The sequence below is a fragment of the Epinephelus lanceolatus genome, chromosome 10, assembly GCF_041903045.1.
Source record: "Epinephelus lanceolatus isolate andai-2023 chromosome 10, ASM4190304v1, whole genome shotgun sequence".
NCBI lineage: Eukaryota > Metazoa > Chordata > Actinopteri > Perciformes > Serranidae > Epinephelus > Epinephelus lanceolatus.
The window spans coordinates 36,432,530-36,453,179 of NC_135743.1; the positions used below are offsets into that span (position 1 = coordinate 36,432,530).

Below are 20,650 nucleotides of genomic sequence, written 5' to 3' on the forward strand. Positions count from 1 at the left end.
CAGATAAGGTACACACACAATCAAGCAGAAAACTGACACTGCCCAGACTGTATCATGCACTCACATGCATACGCACACCTGTGTATACGGCAGTATGTATACACGCATATTATCTTTCATATGTACAATTATACATGGTCTTCCTCTTGTACCCATATACACAATCCATTTGACATATACACAGGTGCCTTCTCCTCCCAAAAGCCATTGCCAGACGTCCAACTCAGCATAGCTAAAACATTTAATTCAGGTTTTTTTTTTTTCCATCATCCTACAACAGTCTTTCTTGCTTGTTATCGATTTCATCTCCGCTCTCCTCCAAGGCCAGGGCTACAAGTCAGAAGGAACATGACGCAAATTCAACCATGCAAATGTGTTCCACTGTACCATATATGCACCTCACATATTCATTTCTGTATGCCGTCATGTGTATAGAATATCACAGGTGAAGAAAAAAAACACCCTCTGTGTTTTAGCAACGCAGTTCTGGGAATTCTCTGCGGAGATTCAGTGAGTTTCCGCTCCGGTGGCTCAGTGTTGGGGTTGCGGGTGCACCACTCTGTCAGGTACAATTATGAGAAGTTGATTCCAGGAAAACCTGTGTGGCATTTCATACATGATGTAAGCTACGGTTACCTCATGCATTCCCCCCTAACAGTACAGCCCCAAATGCACGGACACATAACACACACAATTTGTGAACACAAAGCTTTTCACACACCCACACACACCAACTTGTTGACAGTTCCATGGGTTTGGTAAGTGTCCAAGGAGCTCTGTACCTCCGGTAAACAATTGGATTGTCACAGACATGTGCACAGACAAATGACCCCGCTCACCCATATACACACACATACACACATGCACACTCATGTCTCACTGCCTGGCACCCTTCAGGTGTGCTGCTAAGAGCTCCCTGCCACCACTGATCCATCAGTAGCTGAGTGGTGCAGGTGGTCGAGGGAACCTGAGAACCTGGTTTAGTTCACACAGGAGCACCAGACACATTTATGCTAATTTTGGCAGAATATGAGAGGAGTGCATGGAGCCCTACCAGTCATCACATAATGTGTGAACACTCACATAAGCTGATTGTTATTCAGTGTGAGAAACAGCTCCAGGACTTCAATGCTAATGGCTGTCATGTAGCATACAGTTGCCTGGTGTTTAACTATGCTGTGGTCATGCAGTGTTTTTATGGAGATGAGTTGTCACATTGCTGCATTGGTGGTCTGCTGTCAAAGAGTTGTATTTTTTTCCGACTAGATGAGAAATTAAAAATTGGTTTGGAGGTGAGTAAAATTCAAGGTTGTAATACAGACACCTTAAACAAATCACTTGCTCTTTCCTTCTCTAAGGCAAGGGTTCACCGTGTCTTGAAAGGGTTGGTAAACTATCAATGCTTGATGATTAGCAGACCACTGCAGTTGCTTAATACTTTATGTGTAACTTGGGGATCCACAGGCCCGGAGTAGTACCTGTTGTGCAATAACAAAGCCTTACACTAATCCTAGTGCTGATGAGTAATCAGGGTTACACTGAGGAGGTTATAATAGTCCATTTATCTGGACTGGTGCCTCAGGTTACAGTGATGAATAACTGAGGGATACAATAGTAAGACGCCACTGGTGTGTAGAGAAGACTAAGTGGGGGATTTAAAAACAAGAAAAATGTTGTCATCTGATGGAGCAAAGCCATCACCTTAAGAAAGAAATATCAGATTCATTGGCAGAAAACAGCATCATTTCTACAACAGCAACAATCACAGTTAGTGTCTCGGTAGGAAATTAGTTTCAGTGAATGTGACCCCATAACGCAACCCAAAGGGATGCAAAGAAGCAGTGTGTGTCTTTGGGTCCTCATAAAATCTCCAAGAAAGCCATTCCTTCAGGTTTCCTCCAAGCTCCAGGAGAGAAACAGATATCTGTGATCAGTCTTAGTCTGTGTTCAATGGTTGTCAGCAGTTGGCTGTATAAAAAACAGGAAGAAAGGAGGTGGTGTGGTGATAGAATTCCACCTTTATTGACTGGTGAGCAGAGGTGTGTAACTTGTTCAGAAGCATTCTGACTCTATATGAGAGAGGAGAGGGTTCTTTTGATCCACAGATATTTAGCAAGGATTTGCATGAGCAAGAGTAAGGGGGTGAGATGTTGTCCATTATTCCGACTATGTTTGCTCAGCAAATTAAAAAAGGGCTACAATAACCAGCAAAAAACTCCATTTTAGACTTGCATTTTCTTTTAGTACTTTTTCGTATGTGTTGTACGAGTGCCACAAGGTCTGTATCATTTTAGCTTTATACAAGTATTTTTGTGATCTATGATGTTGTGTCAGTTCTCATAATGTTGATCTTCAAAGACGAAATCAGCCACAGAGAGTCAGCGTCTGGACAGGGTACTTGCTTGCCCTTAAGGGACCTTGAATTATAGTTGAAGGACACTACCGTAATTTCTCTGCAATGCTGCTGCCTCTAAGAATGGTAGAGAGGATCCATGCACATGTAAAGTGTTTCTGTGTCTTTCCTTCCAGGTACCATGCAGCCTAGAGTACTGGGACGAGCTCCAGCAGGCCTTTGTTCCGTACCGAGAGTTCAGCCTTTCAGAGAGCAGTGCCTGCCAGCTGCAGCTGCCCAGCCTCAGCCTCACCGACCAGCAGAAGGAGCTGGTGGCCTCAGACCTGTGGAGGATAGTACTGAATAATAATGGAGAGGGAGGAGATGAGCAGAGGTGGGGGAAATCTGTATTTTACCTTGTACTGTTTCTCTGCGCTTTTGGGTATCTGTATGTCTTATATGCATGGCTGCATCCCCAAGCTTGTATATGAGAGAGTGTGTGTGTATGCCTACACAGATATGTGTGTGGACCTACACTAAGTGTGCCGTCCAGTGTAAGGGAAAGCAGAGAGAGAGCGCACCCAGGCCGCCGAGCACAAAGAGCTACAAATGTGTCCCTCGCCCCACATCTGGTGTGCAGGAGCAGGGAGCGGGCTTGGAAGGCGTTCAGATCGGCCTAATGAGATTTCCCAGCACACCAAGTGCCTGTCAGGGCCCATCCGGATTCCTTCCTGCTTACCTTGAGTGTATCTAATCGAGGGGAAGCTCACGGGAAGCAAGAGGAGTAAAGCCCCCTTTGGGTTGGCTCATAAGTTCCTAGGCCTGGTCTGGGTTGGGCTGGGTTGAGTTGGGATGGGATAGGTTGGTCTGGGCCTGCCAAGCTCTGTAACACCTCAAAGAGCATGCCTTTACTCCCTTTTTCTCGCTACCACGGCTTCCTCTCTTCATCTCTCTCAAGTCTCACCAGGCATCCTGTTACATCTTCTGTGCTTCACCCATTTTTCATTTCTTTCTGTCTTCTTTTCTCATTCCTTTCTCATCTTAATTTACTCTCTCTTTTTTCTCTTTCCCCCCTTTTTACTTTCTCTTGGGATTTAGAGAACTTTTAGTGGAAGAGAATTGCCAAGCCCACATTCTGTGTGGCTTAGAGAGCTCCAGAGGAGCAGAAAGGGAGGAATAAGAAAACATGTAAGAGAAGAAACAGAGAAAAAAGTCTACAGTACCAGATACAGTGTAAAGCAAAATATACATCTGTGTTTCATTACAATCATAGTCCAAACACTACATTTCCTTTATGTTTAAATTATTTGTCTTTTTTGATCAAAATTGATTCCCCTTCCCTTACTCGCTCGTTTCATCTGCCTTACTTTAGTTTCCACCAGAAAAATAACTTGGCTGCCCTGCCAACTGGAAGTAATGAAAATTGTCAACATATGATGCTTATCTTTTTAAGGAGCACTCTGCTGCACCAGCGTTTTTCAGGTCTTGAGCGTTTCCTGCTGGAGTTTTTATGGTGGATCATGGTAGCAGCAAATTACAGAGCAAATGGTCATTCACTTCAATTACCTTCCATTCAACATCATCAACCATGACATGCAATTAATGTCCATGGAGAGGTTCTCCTGGAAACTGAGGCAGTAATAACGTACCTAAACTCACAGCCTCGGACAGCAAGGAGGCCCTCTCCATATTGTTGTCTCTTTTTATTCCCTTGTGTCTGAATAATTGCAGCGTTTGTCTCGCTGTAGATTTCTGATGAGGATGTCACACAATTTGTAACTTGCTGGGCAAGAGACAAAAGCATTTAGCTACAAATAAGAATCAGCCAATTTTAATTAGTGAGTAGAATGTTTGTGGCCATTATTCCGCAGCTGTGGCTATGCTTTTGATATTACAAAACAAAGTTTGATAGAAAATCAATAACTGTTTGCTAGTTTTTTTCCTTTAAAGTGTCAAAAGCTGAATCATAGTCATATGTTACTAATTTTTCTTCATAATTGTTTTCATATGAAGTAATTTCATATTCACAGAGTGCCTTCAGTTAATACTGGGTCTTAATTTCTTTGCATTTTTTGTGTGTTCCAGTTCGGACAGTGAGTGTGGGTCCCAGCTGCCCTGTGATCAGTTAGTATCTCCAATTGCTTTGGCAGCCTGCACCCGTGTGGACTCCTGCTTTGCACCCTGGTTTGTCCCCTCCTTGGGTGTGTCCATTCAACTAGCACAGCTCGACATTCACCTCTGCCACCATCTAGAACAGCTGGGCACAGGTAGGAAACAGAATATGCAGTCACCAAGTCTCCTCTGAGTTTAAAGAGTATTGGGTTTATCAGGAGTGATTGTGGTCTAGCCATTAGACAAAGTGACTTCAAATTTTCTTTTCGTATCATAACATGTCACGTTTTTTGGTGGATAGTGTTACCTGACATTACAGAGCCAATAGTCATTCACTTCAACAACTTTACATTCAGCATCATACTGTGGCAATAAATGGCTACCTTCTAAAAATCATTACTCTTAACCAGGCACAGGACAGTATGAAAATTTCATGTACGATTATGGTGGCCAGAATAACTGCAATTCATGTTATTATCACTATAATCATCAAAACATGCTTAAAACTTTTAAAATAGCACTAAAACATACTGGAATCACTTTTTCTTTCATTTTATCAAGAAAAAATATTTTCATAGCCATACACGTTGGACACACTTTGTTTTGCAAACATCCTTTTTTGTGAAAAACAAGCAAACAATCTTAAAGAAGCCAGGCTTTTCAACTCTTTGAAGTGGCATCATATATTTCAATATGAAATATGCCAATATTTAATTAAGATGTTTTGCATTTTTGAGGTTGGTGCGTATGAAGCCTGGTTTTACAGTGTCTCTTTTAATTGCCGTGTGCCCAGTCATCTCTTTCAGCACTGCTGAACACTATGCATAATTATCCAGATGAGGGGAATTCACTATGATCAATTTATTGTGTTCTTTATCACGATCCAAGATAAAATTATATATTGTCCCTACTCATAATATTCATACATGCATTACTTTTGTTTTTGGAACTATATATGTAATTTTTTATATTCCCAGGTGGCAAGATCGTTATTCTATTTTATTAAAAAAATAAATATCATTAGATAATCTGATAGGTGTGCCATGTTTTGATCAAATATGTCTTACAGTCCAGTCTCTTAACAAGGATGCTGTGTCTCACTCCTCCAGTTCCAGCTCGTCAACTTCGTCCCTTCTTGCCAGACAGGAAGTTACCTCAGGAGCAGGAGTTCATGGTTATTGGTGCTCGGGAGCCGCGGGTCTTCCTGCGCCAGTGGAGCAATGGACCACGTCAGTGTCAGGAGTTCAGCTTTTCGTCCCAGCTAGACTGCAAGCTGCTGGAGTACCGAAACCTAACACACCTTCAGCTTCTCCAGCCTTGTGGACTGCAGGTAGATCTCAGCTGTTCATGTCGATTTTACATCTGTCTTGATATTTGATTCAAAGCATTGGTTAAGAAATGTGAAAACAATTTCGAATTAAATTTCTTGTGTGTTTCAGGGCCAGGCTGTGGCCACCTGCTGCCCCCAGAACACCACTTTGGATGTGAATGTGTTTGTGGACCCGGTGTTTCTCAATATCAGCCAGTATGCCATTCATACTGTGGACACCGCTCTGCACAGCTGGCAACAGGTAACAGAGAATAACCTTGAAATGCACTTTATATCTAATCACACTCCAAAGAATACAAGTGCAAGTTCCATGAACTGACGCATAAAACCCAGGCACATTGTTGATGATAGATTACTGACTGCTTGCAGAGTTTTGGAAGAATTCAGCATATTAGGGGTCCTGATGGCTGAAGAAGAACTTTTATGCCTCCATGCTGGCGACAGCCGCAGTAAGAGGCTTTATGTTTTCAGGTTGTCTATACTTCTGCCCATCTGTCCCACTCTCTTGAACATGATATCACCAGAGGGCCTTGAAGGAACTTCTTTAAATTTGGCAAAAACATGAACTTGGATTCAACAGTGAACTGATTGGATTTTGGTGGTCAAAGGTCACTTTAACCTCAAATCTTGATTCCCATGACCGCGATATCTCAAGAAGGGCTTGAGGGAATTTCCTCAAATTAAGCACAAGCATCCACTTGGACTCTGATTAGGATTTGGTCAAAGGTCAAGGTCATTGTGACGTCAAAAGCATGTTTTTGGCCATAACTCAAGAATTCGTATCCTAATTATGACAAAATTTTACACGAATGTCTAATAGGATAAATGATGAAGTGATGACATATTATGTCCAAAAGGTCAACTTCATTGTGACATCATAGTGTTCTGCAAAAACATTTTTCTGCCCATTACTCAATGACATAACTCAAGCGCTGGAGAGGAGACATCTATTCAGATACTAGTTTGGTGGTCTTGGGTGCCCATCTTGAAACTGTGCTGGTTGTATAGATCTTCTGTTTTACCAGGGTGAAGATGTGCGTGAAGCATTCATGTTTTAGAATTTGTCGCTTCTTTGCAACAACATAAATATTTGAATCATTGTCAACTGTCATGGCTACTAGGGCTGTCCCAAATACGAATTTTTGGCCTTCAAAGCTACAGTGATAATTACCAGGAAATATCTGAAGCTTCAGCGATACACAATGGGTCCACTCAGACTTACTCTGTGCTTGAGAAAGAGAGTGATAGAGAGGGAAGAGAAGTTGAAAGGTGGACTATTGTATGCAGGGTTTTTCTGTAACTTGTTAATAACTCACATTGCCATGGGTGGGGCTGCATTACTAGATGCAAAGCAAGCACCTCACTACAGTTGCTGGCCCTGGATAACGGCCTGCATTTTGTCTCACATGTTCCTTTTCTTTATGAGACAGCCAGTTTAATAGCTTGAAGTGAGGGTCAATGACTGCGCTGAGGACACTGGCCTCATTTATGTCCGACACTTGCTGGCTTCTTTCAATTTCCTCCACCAGTTTACTGGTAAAAGAACAAATCAAAATAAAAAACTAAGCATTCTAATACATATTTGGATGTTGATTAAGATGGGAATGACTGAAGCTTTGACGCAGGGTCAGCCCAAATGGCTACATACCAGTCTGGACAGACTGTAACTGTAACTGTAACTTGATAGCTTCACAGAAGCATACATCTACGAGGTGGTAATTCTCTCTTTTTTTTTTTTTTTAAATCCCTCCTTACAGCTAATATCAGGAGCAAAATAGTTTACTGATTACTTAGATTGCAAAGTATTTAAGGATGGCTTTTTCAGTTGTACATTTAAATAGTGGGATACATTCACACATTGAAGGTAACAAGGAATTTGCCCTGTTGTTTTATCACTAGCACTTGCAGATAGCTGTTATGTTTGAAACCAGGGGCTAGTAAATCCATAGAGGAAGTATGTAGGAAACATATGCATTTATAGAATATGCTGAAAGACGGTCTTTTCCCCCAGATGGGGTATCAGCTAAACAAACTCACAACAAAGTGGATTTCATGAGAATGGTTTGGTTGTATGCCAGTGGTAATAAAATTTGCAGGATGGAGCTGCCTTTGGGTTTGCTGTAAACTCTGACTAAGAGGCTACACTGTGTCTGTTCTTGGGCTTCTAGTCCTACGGTCCTCGTCATCTCTCGGTTCTCAGCTCTCAGCACTGCCTCTGGTAGCCAGGATATTTGTGTGTGAAGTAATGCCCATGAAAACACGGTAAAACTTGAGTGGTGACACCTGCCAAGACTTCATCTGGCCCTAGTCCTCCACCCAGTTGTCTTCTGCACACACACACTCACACACACACACATACATATATACACGCACCCTGGCCTCTCTGGCTTTGTATGCCCTATCATGGCTCGGCTCAGCTCAGCTGTGGCTGTGCTGACTCATATACTGGCCTCTGGAGACATGAAGTACTCTCATGATTTTACATGCATACAGACTCTCACTGCCAGGTGAGAGAAATAATAACTTGTGTTTTTCTAGGAACAGCTGTGGTGTTTTACCTGTGGAAAATAAAATTTAAACATGCTGTATAGGAAATCTACTATAAAATGATTGTTCTGGCTAGCAGTTTAATACCTTTGTTTTCACTCAGTGGCATCACTGACTCATCAAAAGCTCTTGCCGACTGTGTTGGATAATCAGTCATAATTGACCCTTGGCTTCATCATTTCATCATGTAGGGCAAGCCAATGAATGTTCCCTATTTCTGCTGGTTAATTTAGCCATAAATAAGGCTTTCAAGCGTTGGTGGTGTTGTAATGAGTGGTCATATTGCAGCCTTTCTGGAGTGTTTTGGACATGTTGGTATCCATGGTGGGCTTTACACAACATGCCAAGCTCGATTAGTTAGGATATTAGTTGGTCGTGTGCTTTTTGCCAAGGCTGATACTGATTGGGTGATATGTTTGGCTTTTTTAAATGCCATCTTTGCCCAGTATCATGAGACCCAAAATAGAAGCATACAATGCTCACACATACAAAAGCACTCAAAATACCCTTCTCCACTTTTAAACTACACAGTCAAACACAACCCTTGAAGGCTGCATTTACATGTTCACTGGTATGGGATTGATTCGTAAAATGATTAAGCCTGCTGTATTGTCTTGATTGGTCTAAACAGCAGCAGCCTTGTAACTTGTATAGAACCTTTTAACTACCTCCAGCCTTCACCACTTTGCTGAACACAAGGGAAAAAACACACCATAATTATAAGGCAAATGTGCTGCATGTGGGTTTGGTAGTTCTGGAGTAAGGGGCACAGAGAGGTCAAGTACAAAAGGCTGACTTTTTAGAAAACCGTATTCTTAAATATTTGGTGCACCTCGGAGAAAGTTGTGAACACTTATATCATTGAACATTGTTTCCCTTTTTGGAGTTTTACTGAAACAAAGTCTTGTACGTGGTGAGAAAACCTTGTATGGGTGTGATTAAGCGCAATCTGTCTGGTGGTGAGGTGCACTATGGGGTTGGATGCAAAGGACCGCCCAGTTAAACTAAAATGTATCTTTGATCTGATAGAGGCTTACATTCCAGGCACACTCATGCACACATTGTCCATGCATAGAAAAACTTGATCCTAATTGAAAACGTAATCAGAAGCAGTTGGAAATGTTAACAGGCTTTGTCCTTCCGCAACAGAAGGATGTATCCTTACGTGTGTAATTGTTTCAGTGATTTTCATGTTTCCTGGTGTCAAGGCTGGCAGGCAGGCCTGTTGTGATGTGGCCTGTAGGGTCAGCATTGAACCGTGGAGAAGATTCCTCAACTACCACACAATTGAAACCTCGCAACCCAGACATGGTCATACCAGACCACCGCAACCAGAACAGCTGGAGCATTTCCAGATGCACAGCAATAAATAGAACTAAAAGATACTGCTTGGTATATGGTTGTAATTTGTTCTCATACAGCAATAATACATTATGATGTACAGTTGTAGTCATGGTAACATGGACTACTCTTGTACCCATGATAACATCACCAAGATCTTTCTGGCAGTCAAAAGTACACAGGCCTAATGGGTTGTCATTAATATTGATATGAATGTGCATTCCTTCGATTATGATACCCAGCATGTTCCCAAGCCAGCAGGCTCACCTTCTCTTCCTCTAACCTTCAATCAAGTCCTCGCTGACAGATCTGACGACAGGTAGATGGCTCAAAATTGAGGTTGGCAGTGGCTCAGGAAGTTGAGCAGATCATCTGTGAATAACAGGGTTGACACAGCTTCTCCTGTCCACATCTCCTTGAGCGAGATACAGAACCTCAAGTTGCTCCTGACGATGGGCAGGCCAGCGCCTTGCTTGGTGGCTCTGTCACAAAATGTGTGTGTGTGTGTGTGTGTGTGTGTGTGTGTGTGTGTGTGTGTGTGTGTTTGTGTGTACGTGCATGCAATGGGTAAATCAGAGGCCAATTGTAAAACAAGTTGTCTGTTAAGGTAGGAAAGCTATATATAAGTGCAGTCCATTTACCACTCGAATTAAGCTTATGTTATGTGTAAAATGAAAAGAAAAGCAGGATAAAAGTAGGGATTTTTAGACTTTTCGAGGATTCGTTGGTTCCAAACATGAAGGAAAAAAAGGAATATAGAATATATTTTTTTCTTCTTCATTTGCTTCTTCTCCTTGCTTGATAGCCCCATATGGCCCCAACCTCAGCCCCCCACCACTCTAACCTCAGCCCCCATGCTTCCATTTTCAATTTTCTGTCCCTAGCCCCACTTTCAATCTTTGCTCCCCCCAGCCCCTAACCCCAGGGAAGTGGCTTTGGTGGAAAGCCACACAAAAGCCCAGTAGTATTTACACACTCTGCTTTCTCACAGAACGTTCACAGGCAGTTACATGTGCAATTGAGACAACAGGAATTTTCCTCCTGTGATTTTTTTTTTTCTTCCACCCGTTCCCCCCATGTTTCTTTGCAACCGGAAGGAAAGTGATAGAGAGATCAGGTTCTTGTTTGTAGCAGATGTGTGGGCGAGGGGTCATTTATCACAGAATATATAGGTGATTTTAGATCTGATCATTGTTTCATTATGTCCCTTTTACAGGTTTCACTATCTCCTTTACAGTATCTTGTTTCATGAGTATTTCTTTTGAATGGGTGTCATTATTTACAATCTTTTTCCAGACATTTTACTGTACCTTGCCATTTATATATGTGCTACTCTGCCATGCAGATCTGACTCTGTGAAAACTAAAGTAATAGTATCTGGGTGGATTAGTGAAATGGATCCTTTGATTCCTGGTAGGACTGCAGCTGAAGAAGAAGCTGTCATCTTGTGCTCTTTAACAAGAAAGATATGTTGACTGTTTAAATATCTTTGTCTTAATATTTGTCCACTTTAAGTCCCTGGATAGACAGAGAGTGATTATGATTACCGCAGGAAGCTTTTCTGATGTGTGTATCATGTTGCCTCATGAATCGAAGCGGAAAGACGATACCATCAAAGAGTGGGCTTAGCGATGGCATCTTAAGATGGCAGCAGGAAGTTTGTAAATCGCAGTGTCAGATTCGAAAGGGAGCACAGATAGTGTTCCACTATAAAACTGGAAATGGATTTGAACCCACTGTCGCAGCTGTCCCGTCTATATTTTGCTCTCTCTACCTCTCTCTCCCTCACACACACACATCTATCATCAAGTGTTCTTTTTAATGGTGTAAACTTTCCCATCCGTTTTCAATAGCATCAACAACCCCAGGACCCTGAACGTGCTTGGCAGTCAAACTCTGAGCTTTTACTGCCAGCCTCTTTTAACCATCAACCATCAACCCCCTGCCATTTAAAAGTATACAGCAGGCTGGGGTCCCTCTTTGTTAGGATAGCTGAGTAGTTATTGAGAAGCTGTCTGAACCACAGTCATATGCGTCAGGAGTCAGGGAGGGGTGTGCAGGAGAGATCCCATCAGGGCTTGAGAGCCTCTGGAAGGAGCTCAAGTAAAACTTACACATGCACTTGCACCCACGCACTCACTGTCCAACTCACATGCAAACTATGTGCTGTTTTGAAATTGTGTACTTGAATTCCTGTATGCAGGAGACTTGACACACTCCCCTCTCCCTGTTAGACCAGTGTTTTCAATAGCAGGCCAGTGAGCTCTTTGCTCTTGCATGCAAGGTGACGTATGAGTGGACAGCATCCCTGTGCGACTCGCATGACTTAAGTTTTCTGTGAGGCTTTCTCATTGACCCATGGCTGTAGGTGGGCCAGACTCCACCATATTGTTTTCTCCTAACAAACCACAATATATTGATGACTGTAACTAACAGGAATGCCTACTTAGTGGCCCACGTATGTTCCAAGCTTTGAGAAAATGTTAGGAAAAACCATGCACACACAAACTGAGTTGCCATTTGAAATGAGTTGACATCTCTGACCCTGTTTATCTCAGCAATGACCAAGTTTAGTTGCTCTGGGAAGGAAGATAAAGAGTTGAGGTTTTGGTAAGGAGAGAGGCCTCCTGGAGGTTTTATGTGGGACCAGGGGGTAGATTTGGCCCTAAAGCCTAGTCTAAGCTGCTCCAGCTTGGATAGCTGTCAGACTGTGATATGATTCACTCCCCTGTTGAGGTTGTGTTGCTCCCACAGGTGATATCACTCATCTCTTTCTCCTACTGACTGACAGCTGCACTACCAAGATGTGCATTTTTAATCTTGAGAATACATACATTGTTGACACCTGTAAATGTGCTTATACACACACACACTGCGCACACACTGCACACACACTGCACACATAATATACATTATACACCCTCTATAAACATACACACCTGGAAGTATTTGCTCATTTTCTCATGTCACCCCTCTTCTTTCTCCTTCTCTTTATCCATCCATCCACCAATACTTTCTACCTTAACCCCTCATCTCCCTGTTTTCTCTCAGAGTGGGAACCCAGAGGCTGAGGAGCTGGTCTACAGCCACTACGTGATCTGTAACGATACCCACGAGACGCTGCGCTTTGGCCAGGTGGACACAGATGAGAATGTGCTGCTGGCCAGCCTCCACAGCCACCAGTACAGCTGGAGATCCCACAAGTCCCCACAGGTAATGCACACACACACACACACACACACACACACACACACACACACACATAAACATGCATAGCCCAGGGGGAGGGAAATATCTGATGGCCCTCAGCCCTGTGGTTTTGGTTGGAGTTTTAAGTAGATGCACACACATATGCCTGCACACGCACACACACACAGTACAGTATATCCAGAAACGTGTACATGGAGCACACACACAGACATGCACACACATTTGCATATACAGAAAAGAGTGCTAACATAAAAGAGTATTAATACAATCAGTACACGCATAGAAACATAGATTGTTCCTACATAAACTTAGACACACACACTCACACATTGTGGACCTGAATACACATGCACTACATTGTGCACACTCATACTTTTGGTAAATATATAAAGACAGGCTTACAAATCCAAATCCATACTCACTGACATGAGCATACGAATTGCGTCCACAGGCTCACAGAAGTGTACACACACACACACCAGACACACCGTCATCAGCATGCAGCCACTATCTGTGCGTTTCTGTCAGCGCACTCAGACAGTGCCCTGACAGCATTGTTAAAGAAGATTGATTATATTTAACCCTTTGTGGTTTTGAGGTTGAGCGGAGGGTGGGCTGGCGATCTGTGGCATATGTGTGTGTGTTTGGTGCACACATGTTTCAGGAACCCCCATGTGTTCCACAGCGAGTGTGAGAAAGTCAAGCTTGAGAAAAGACATGGCCATAATTGCTCGCAGTAAGTCAGTAAGTCAAGTTGTATTAATCATCAACCATGGTTAATCTGTACTCTTACCTCACTCTTGCTTTCTCACACACACACACACACACACACACACACACACACACACACATACACATACTTGGAGAGTGGCAATCTGGCATATCAGCACAGCGAATACCACATCTCATTTTAGCAGTGAGTCAAACTGACCTCTGTATTTTCAGGGATGTTTTGGAACAAAGATTGTCCGAATGGGCCAAATGTCATCAGAGATGAGGAATGTGATTCCAAGATGGTTCTGTCATATGTTATTCCATCATGTGTTTGTGGTATATGAAGTATGTGTTCTCAAGATGAGCATGATTTGTGAAACTAGATAAATAAGGAATAGTGCAACTTTGCCAAAAACACTCGGATAACTTATTGAGCTTGATGATAAAGTGTCTGCCAATGTGTCCGCCTCAGCAAACTGTAGCACACACTCTTAATTACATTCCGGGGTTATAATAATAGTGGCACTGATAAGAGAAGGGGTTGTATTTCCTTAATGGTCCTGCAAGTGTGTTTTTGTAGCTCTAACAAATCAGTTTCTAGATGGAGCCTTAAGTGGCTTTGTTGTTTTGCTTCAGTCCCATGATGCTTCGGAGTGTCTAAAACAACTCTGATCATCACAAGCCATCTTTCCCCAGACCTCCCCACTCTACCAACGTTCCTCTTTCTGTGAGTCTGCTCTGCACCTCAACTCCAAGACCTCCCCCTTAACCCTTGACCACCTGTTTATTTGTCAGTTATATTGCCAACCTCAGGTCCTATCCTGCACTTAACACCTGACACTCTCAGGCTGTCCATTTGTTATTGTGTATTTATACTAATTTTATATAAAAACTGTGGATTATAAACCCATCATCTCCTACCACCAAATCCTCTCCTCAACTCCCTCATTTCTAAACCCCTAAGCCTCTCCCATTATCTCCTTCTTTTTCTTTTTATCACTCTAACCACACTCATCATTGAGACAGAGAGTCTCAATTTTCATAACTATGAATAATCATGTCAAACAACAGCTCACAACGCCTCCAAATAGTTCAGTGTTGTAACCTCTCCAAGTACATCAGTAAACACTTTTCAGCTTGGGACCCACAGTGCAATTAGCTCACTCATACTGAGGATATGCTAATGCTGTGCATAGTATTTCTGTGTCTTTTCTTGCCATGCACTGTAGGGACTCACCAGACACAGGCCAAAACCCATTTCAGGCCACACACCCTAAACCACAGTTTAGAGAACATAGCTGTACAATATTCCCCTGACGCCGCCTCAGTCCAATTCTCTTTATTCCTGATGCTTCACCTCCATCAGCTCGATGAGATCAGTAGACCTGGAAAGTCTCTGGCCTCCACACTGTTTTCGGGTCTCACTTGGACATTTGTGCCTTTCTCTCAACACTCTCCAACAACAGCACACAGCTTCCCAACGCTGTCCTTGTCCCTTTCTCAATCCCCTAGCACGGTCCTGTGTTCTGGTGTTTACGACCATGCTGGCTGAGCTCATTAGCCCTTGTCTGGCTTGTCCTGCCACTGGCCTCCACATGGCTCCCCTGTTCTGTTTTGGACTCTGGCTTGAAGGCGACTGTGTCCTTTTTATCTCTGTCACACCCCAGTAAGTGCTGTCCTCTCATTTGGGATCATGGCCTTGGATTACACCTGAAGCATTGCTCTGCATCTGGCCTGTTGCGGTCTGTTCTTTGGCCACTCCGGTCCCTTCTCTTTAGGATCCATACAGTTCTGTGTGTACTGTTACCGTCCATCAGTAGGTGATTTGTTCATTTTTACAGGGGAGACAGACAGTTTTCATCTATGTTTATTTGCTGTTTGGTCAAAAGATTCTCTGTGCTTTCTTTTGTTGTGATGCTTCACATTGCTGCTTTTAATAATCGCCATGGTCTCTGAACATATGATGAGACACACTGGTTTCAACTGCCCGTGGCAAGAACAAGAAGAATTTGTCGATTCTTGATTAAAAGCTGTTTTTCACTTTCTACTTTTCTCTCTTTAGAACTCACCATATGAAATTACTTTTCACTGACTCATTCATTTCTTCAACTGTTTTCTCTCTGGTTGTGTGGTCTTCACTCTAGTCTCACAGTCATAGTGCTTATCAGAATGCACTGATTTGATTGGCAGAGTAGCATCACATAAGATGATTGCACACATGAAATTGGTCTGTGAGTTTGCTAAACCAGTGCTACAGATGTTGCACCAGTCAAAATAGCCACATCATTCTCAGTAATTTACTGGTTATATGTCTAAGTCTGGACTGGACTGGACCTGGGAGATAGAAAGTGATATCAGATTAACAAGAGGGACACATTTTGGTCATATGCTAACAAGAAGGATGGTGCCCTCCCTCATCCCCCCTCAAATCACCTACTGCCTTCCATATAACATCCATGGTCACATTGCTCTGTTGGTAGCTCTGGTTTGACTCGAAATCTTTTGACATGAGTTGACATGAGGTCATGAGGTCCCCTCCCTTAATTCTACCCTTCTTGCTCTCTTAACCACCAAACTACCATTAGTTGTATCAAGGCTGGCCCACACTAAAAAAAAGTTCAAATCTTAACAGATGCTGAAAATGTGACCCCACGCATAACGACATGTGATGATAAATCAATAGTTTTGTTCCTGTTGTTCCTGAAAGGCAATGATTTTGCCAAAACAGCACACAACACACTTTGAGATTCCATTCACAAACAACCCGAGTCCCAACTCTCGAAATCAGAAATCTTGACAGGCAGGAAGAACTAGCTGTTAGTTTTTGCACTACTTTTTACAGAAAAAGTAAGTAATAGAGACAGTATGAACGTGGACTGTACATATTACAGCGTGAGCTGGAGGTGAGTAAATTCTGAGTTATCAGATCATATATTTCAGGGCTTTGCTGATGATTTTTGGGAGAGAAGAATCGGGCCAAAAATTGGTTTGATGCGAGTGTAGTGTGTACGTGGCGTCATTCTGTCCAGGGTTCATCTATCTCTACTTCCCAACCTTGTACCTTTACCCAACTTTATCCAACACACACACACACACACACACACACACACACACACACACACACACACACACTGAAGCACACATCCCCCGCCCGTGGTGTTCATGGCCAATCTTGTCTTGTCTGTGAGGCCTGGGGCCTGTCAAGAAGGCAGACCATCAGCCTGTCCTCATGGCTCTGGTATGATGTGTGTCCCAGCTGACCTGTCCCTCAGGCACACACACTCACACACACACACACACACAAGTCGAAGCTACTAATTTGCTGTTGTAAAGTTATCTGTCCCCCTCACTCTCTACAGCTCCCCCAAGAACCCACTGGACATGAAATCATCTTGAATAGAGGAAAATGGGGGAAGAGAGAGATGGGGGAGTGAAGAAGAAGGAACAAAGGCAGAACAGACAGGGAAATATGAGAAATTCAAAAGAAGGGTAGCAAGGAGTTGTCAAGGGGGATACTGTACAGGCCTACTTGAGAAAACGGGAGGACATGGAAAAAAGGAAGCAAGGGCAAAGGATGAGCCATGCTCTTAACACTCACAGATTGGCTGAGAGAACTCCACAGTGGCAGCACAGCCAAAAATGTGTCTGCTCGGTATCTCACTGTCCCTCCCACCTTCCCTGTCTTTCTCTGTTTATGATGCACAAGCAATGAATTAAAAAAGTATAGATGAGTAGATTTGCCAACTATGCTTTATTACCACACATTAAATCCTTTAATCCTATCTTCTGTTGTTGCCAGTCCATAGACATAGTCAGAAAGAGGGGAAAGGAGTCAGAGTGAGAGGAAAGAACTTCCTAAATGAACAGGGCTGCTGTTGTTTCAGCTTGAACTAAAACAGAGAGGCATATTTAAAATCCTGCAATCTCCTGTGTGTGCCTTTGTGTGTCCGTTTGTGAAAGAAGAGTGCTTAATGTGTGTGATCCTGAGCGGTCTAACCAGTGTACACTTCCCAAGATGTTGACATACCTCCGAATATCTGTCACTTCTCTCAAAAGAACACTCGAGCAGAGTGTTTTTGCAGTGAAATGTGAACCTCAGCTCAGGTCACACACTCTCTCAGTGCTCCTCTGTTTCTCTCTGTCTCCCTTCCAGTCTCTGGACCCCCCTGTTTCTGCTGTCAGTCATAACCGTAAGATGCATTAAAAGGGTCGATTGAGGCAGTCACGTCTTCAGAGCCCGCTGTGGTCTAACACTTGATCAAATTCATACCTATACGTGAACACACACACACACACACACACACATACTGTGATAAAATGTTTCCTAAGGCCTGGAGTATGTCAGGCCTCTCGGTGTAATTTCTCTCTTTCAGGCTCAGCATGCCTTCACACCCCAGCATTTGCCAGCCAAGGTGAAGAAGTTTATAAACACTTACAATCCCCCTGCCCCCATTTTTAGATATTTTTATGATTTTATTTCTTTTATATATATGTAAGAGAGACCAAGAGATAGAGACATAGATAGAGATACATAGATTGACACATCAATCCAAAAACGGCAGGATGATAATGCGTATAACTAAACACTCTCTATAATTAAGTGCAGTTTATATCTATCTCGCACACACACAAACACACTCACTGTCCCCACCCTGATGTTTTTCTGGGCTCTGGCGTGTGGTGTGGTGCGGATGGTTGAAATATCTGGCTGCTTGGTACAGGATGCAGCCTAGCTGATGGAAATCCCTGTGGTTAGTGTGGTTAGCAGGGAGAGGGGCGTAAAAAGCCCCCTAGATTTGGGAAGGACTTTTAAAGTGCCTACAAGGAATATTCACATTTTGAATAAATTGTAATTTACTCCAGGAGCAGGCTTCTACTGAAAAGCTCTCTCTCTCTCTCTCTCTCTCTCTCTCTCTCTCTCTCTCTCTTTCTCTCTCTCCCTCTCTCTCTCTCTCCCTCTCTCTCTCTCTCTCTCTCTTCCCGGGTGTATGTCTTTGTGCGTTGGTGCTGAGTGTGTGCGTTATTGGTTCATGTGTGTATGTGCGTCAGTGTTGTGTTGGTGTGCGTGTGTGTGGTTCCCAGAGGAAATGTGCTGGAGATAGCAGCCCGAGACTATTAGTTTGCGGTCAGATTGGCCGTGTTGTTGGAAGCAGGCATGACAGGGAGGTATTTGGTAAGAGGGTGTGTGTGTATCTGTGTGTTGGTATGAGGGAAATGATAGAACATTTATGTGTGTATGTCTCTACTCGTGTGTTTACGTTCATGTGTGAGGAGCTTGATGTATTGCGTGTGTTTCCTGTTGCTTACTTGCCATAGACACTTTGCTGTGTCAATCTGATCCAAATTCTTGTTTTCAGCCGACAGCAGGGTTCAAATTTTACAGCTCATTATTCAAAATAGGTAGGTTTATTCGCTAAAATGCGTCAGTTCTTTTGTCAAGTAGGATTTCATATTTCAACATTCTGACCCATTGTTTAAGAAACACTGCCCTCAAGTGAAGTGGTGTAGTTGTGCTGTTCATCCAAAATTGCGGCTTTAACTGCAGTAGATTAGGCTGACCCTTTGGGAGGTATTAGCTCCAATCAAGTTAACCCACACATTGAGTGATCAGGGAGAGGGAGAGAGAGAAGCCGCTGAAAGGGACTGCTGTCCATTTTGATCCCTGGAGAAAAGCTCCACTTTCCTGTTGTTTATCCTCAGAGCTGAGTTGGGCCCAAAAGGAAGGCTGACTCTTTTAAACTGACATGTACTTGTAGGCATTACATTAGGTAATGAATAGAAAACTTAAAGGTGAACCTTGTGTCATGAGGCAAAGGTTAAACATCGGTTGCTCAATGAATTACATTTTGATGATGGTTTGTGTTTGTGTCTAAGCTCACAGTCATCAGTCAGTTATCCTGTACTGTCACACTTGTTTTCTTGTCCAGGCGTGTCTTCTGAAACAGCCCCTCCAGTGGAATAATATTAAAAAATAAATTCACCAAAGTGATTACTAAGGCAAAGCCTTTGTCAGGAAATGTCAAATATAGTGGATAAAATTTGAAGATGCATTATGTACTCATTATTTTAACATTGTGTTTCTATAGCAACAAGATACAAATTGTGTGTGTGAGTCAGTGGGTCAGAAGCTAAGTCAGTCCTTAGAGAGAGAGGATCATTATCATCATGTCTTCCTGGGTAGGATAACCTCAGACAAACAGAACAGTCATCACTGGGCGAGGTTACAGCCTTATTCAGCCATGCACGATTTACATTCCTGGTCATAGTTACATAGTGAATATCCATGGTGATGGTTAGTCAGGAGGACTTGGCCTTGTTAGTCAGCACAGCTCAAACAATACAATAGAAATAAAATGAAGGGAAAAGAAAGAGCATAAAGGAATCAAGCTCAAATTTAGATTGGCAGCTCTGACTGGTGTGTTAGTAAAACCAACAGGAATCACTCTCTCCATCTCCTCATCTTACACACTGATATAATTCTAAGAAAGATCCAGAGTAGTGCGTGTAAACTAAAACTACATAAAACTACGTATAAAACATAAACTACACAAAATAAAGAAAAATAATTGAATCATCAGATCTTTAGGCCTTCTTTGTAAAGTCACAAAAACATTTCAACAGCCTATCTTGTCGTCTATTGCAACTATTACAGAATATATTTGGGGGTTTTTTAGGCATCATAAATCAATATAGTATGTACAGTATAAAAGAACATTGGAATCACCTTTTTACCTCTCCCTATTCACTGAGCTCACACATATATTTTTGAGTCTGAGGAAGAATACCAGTTCTCAACTGTGAAACTAAAGATTTCTGGTTCCTAAATGAACAAGATGTAACATGTGATTCAGGACCAAACTTTTTGTTAAATATGCATATATGTCCTTAAGTTTGGCCTTGACGAGATATTTTCCAACAATTTTCCTTTGAACTTGAATGAAAGCTTATGTTTTTATAAGTTTATATTACCGCACATATTTTTCTTGACATATATAGCATATCAGCCTCCTCAGAGACTGAATAGAGCTCTTTTGCCTGTGGAGAACAATATGATTTACTCCACA

General features: G+C 42.6%; 1 protein-coding gene across 2 annotated transcripts in view; it reads left to right on the plus strand.

Annotated features, from left to right (window-relative positions):
• vps13b (vacuolar protein sorting 13 homolog B) overlaps positions 1–20,650 on the plus strand; it is a 354,297-nt gene that overhangs the window by 290,849 nt on the left and 42,798 nt on the right. For both annotated transcript variants that reach the window (XM_078171989.1, XM_078171988.1), the window contains 5 exons: positions 2,530–2,726; positions 4,418–4,599; positions 5,554–5,774; positions 5,884–6,015; positions 12,714–12,875. In XM_078171989.1, the coding sequence (XP_078028115.1) occupies positions 2,530–2,726; positions 4,418–4,599; positions 5,554–5,774; positions 5,884–6,015; positions 12,714–12,875 (894 nt within the window). The remainder of the gene's footprint in view (positions 1–2,529; positions 2,727–4,417; positions 4,600–5,553; positions 5,775–5,883; positions 6,016–12,713; positions 12,876–20,650) is intronic.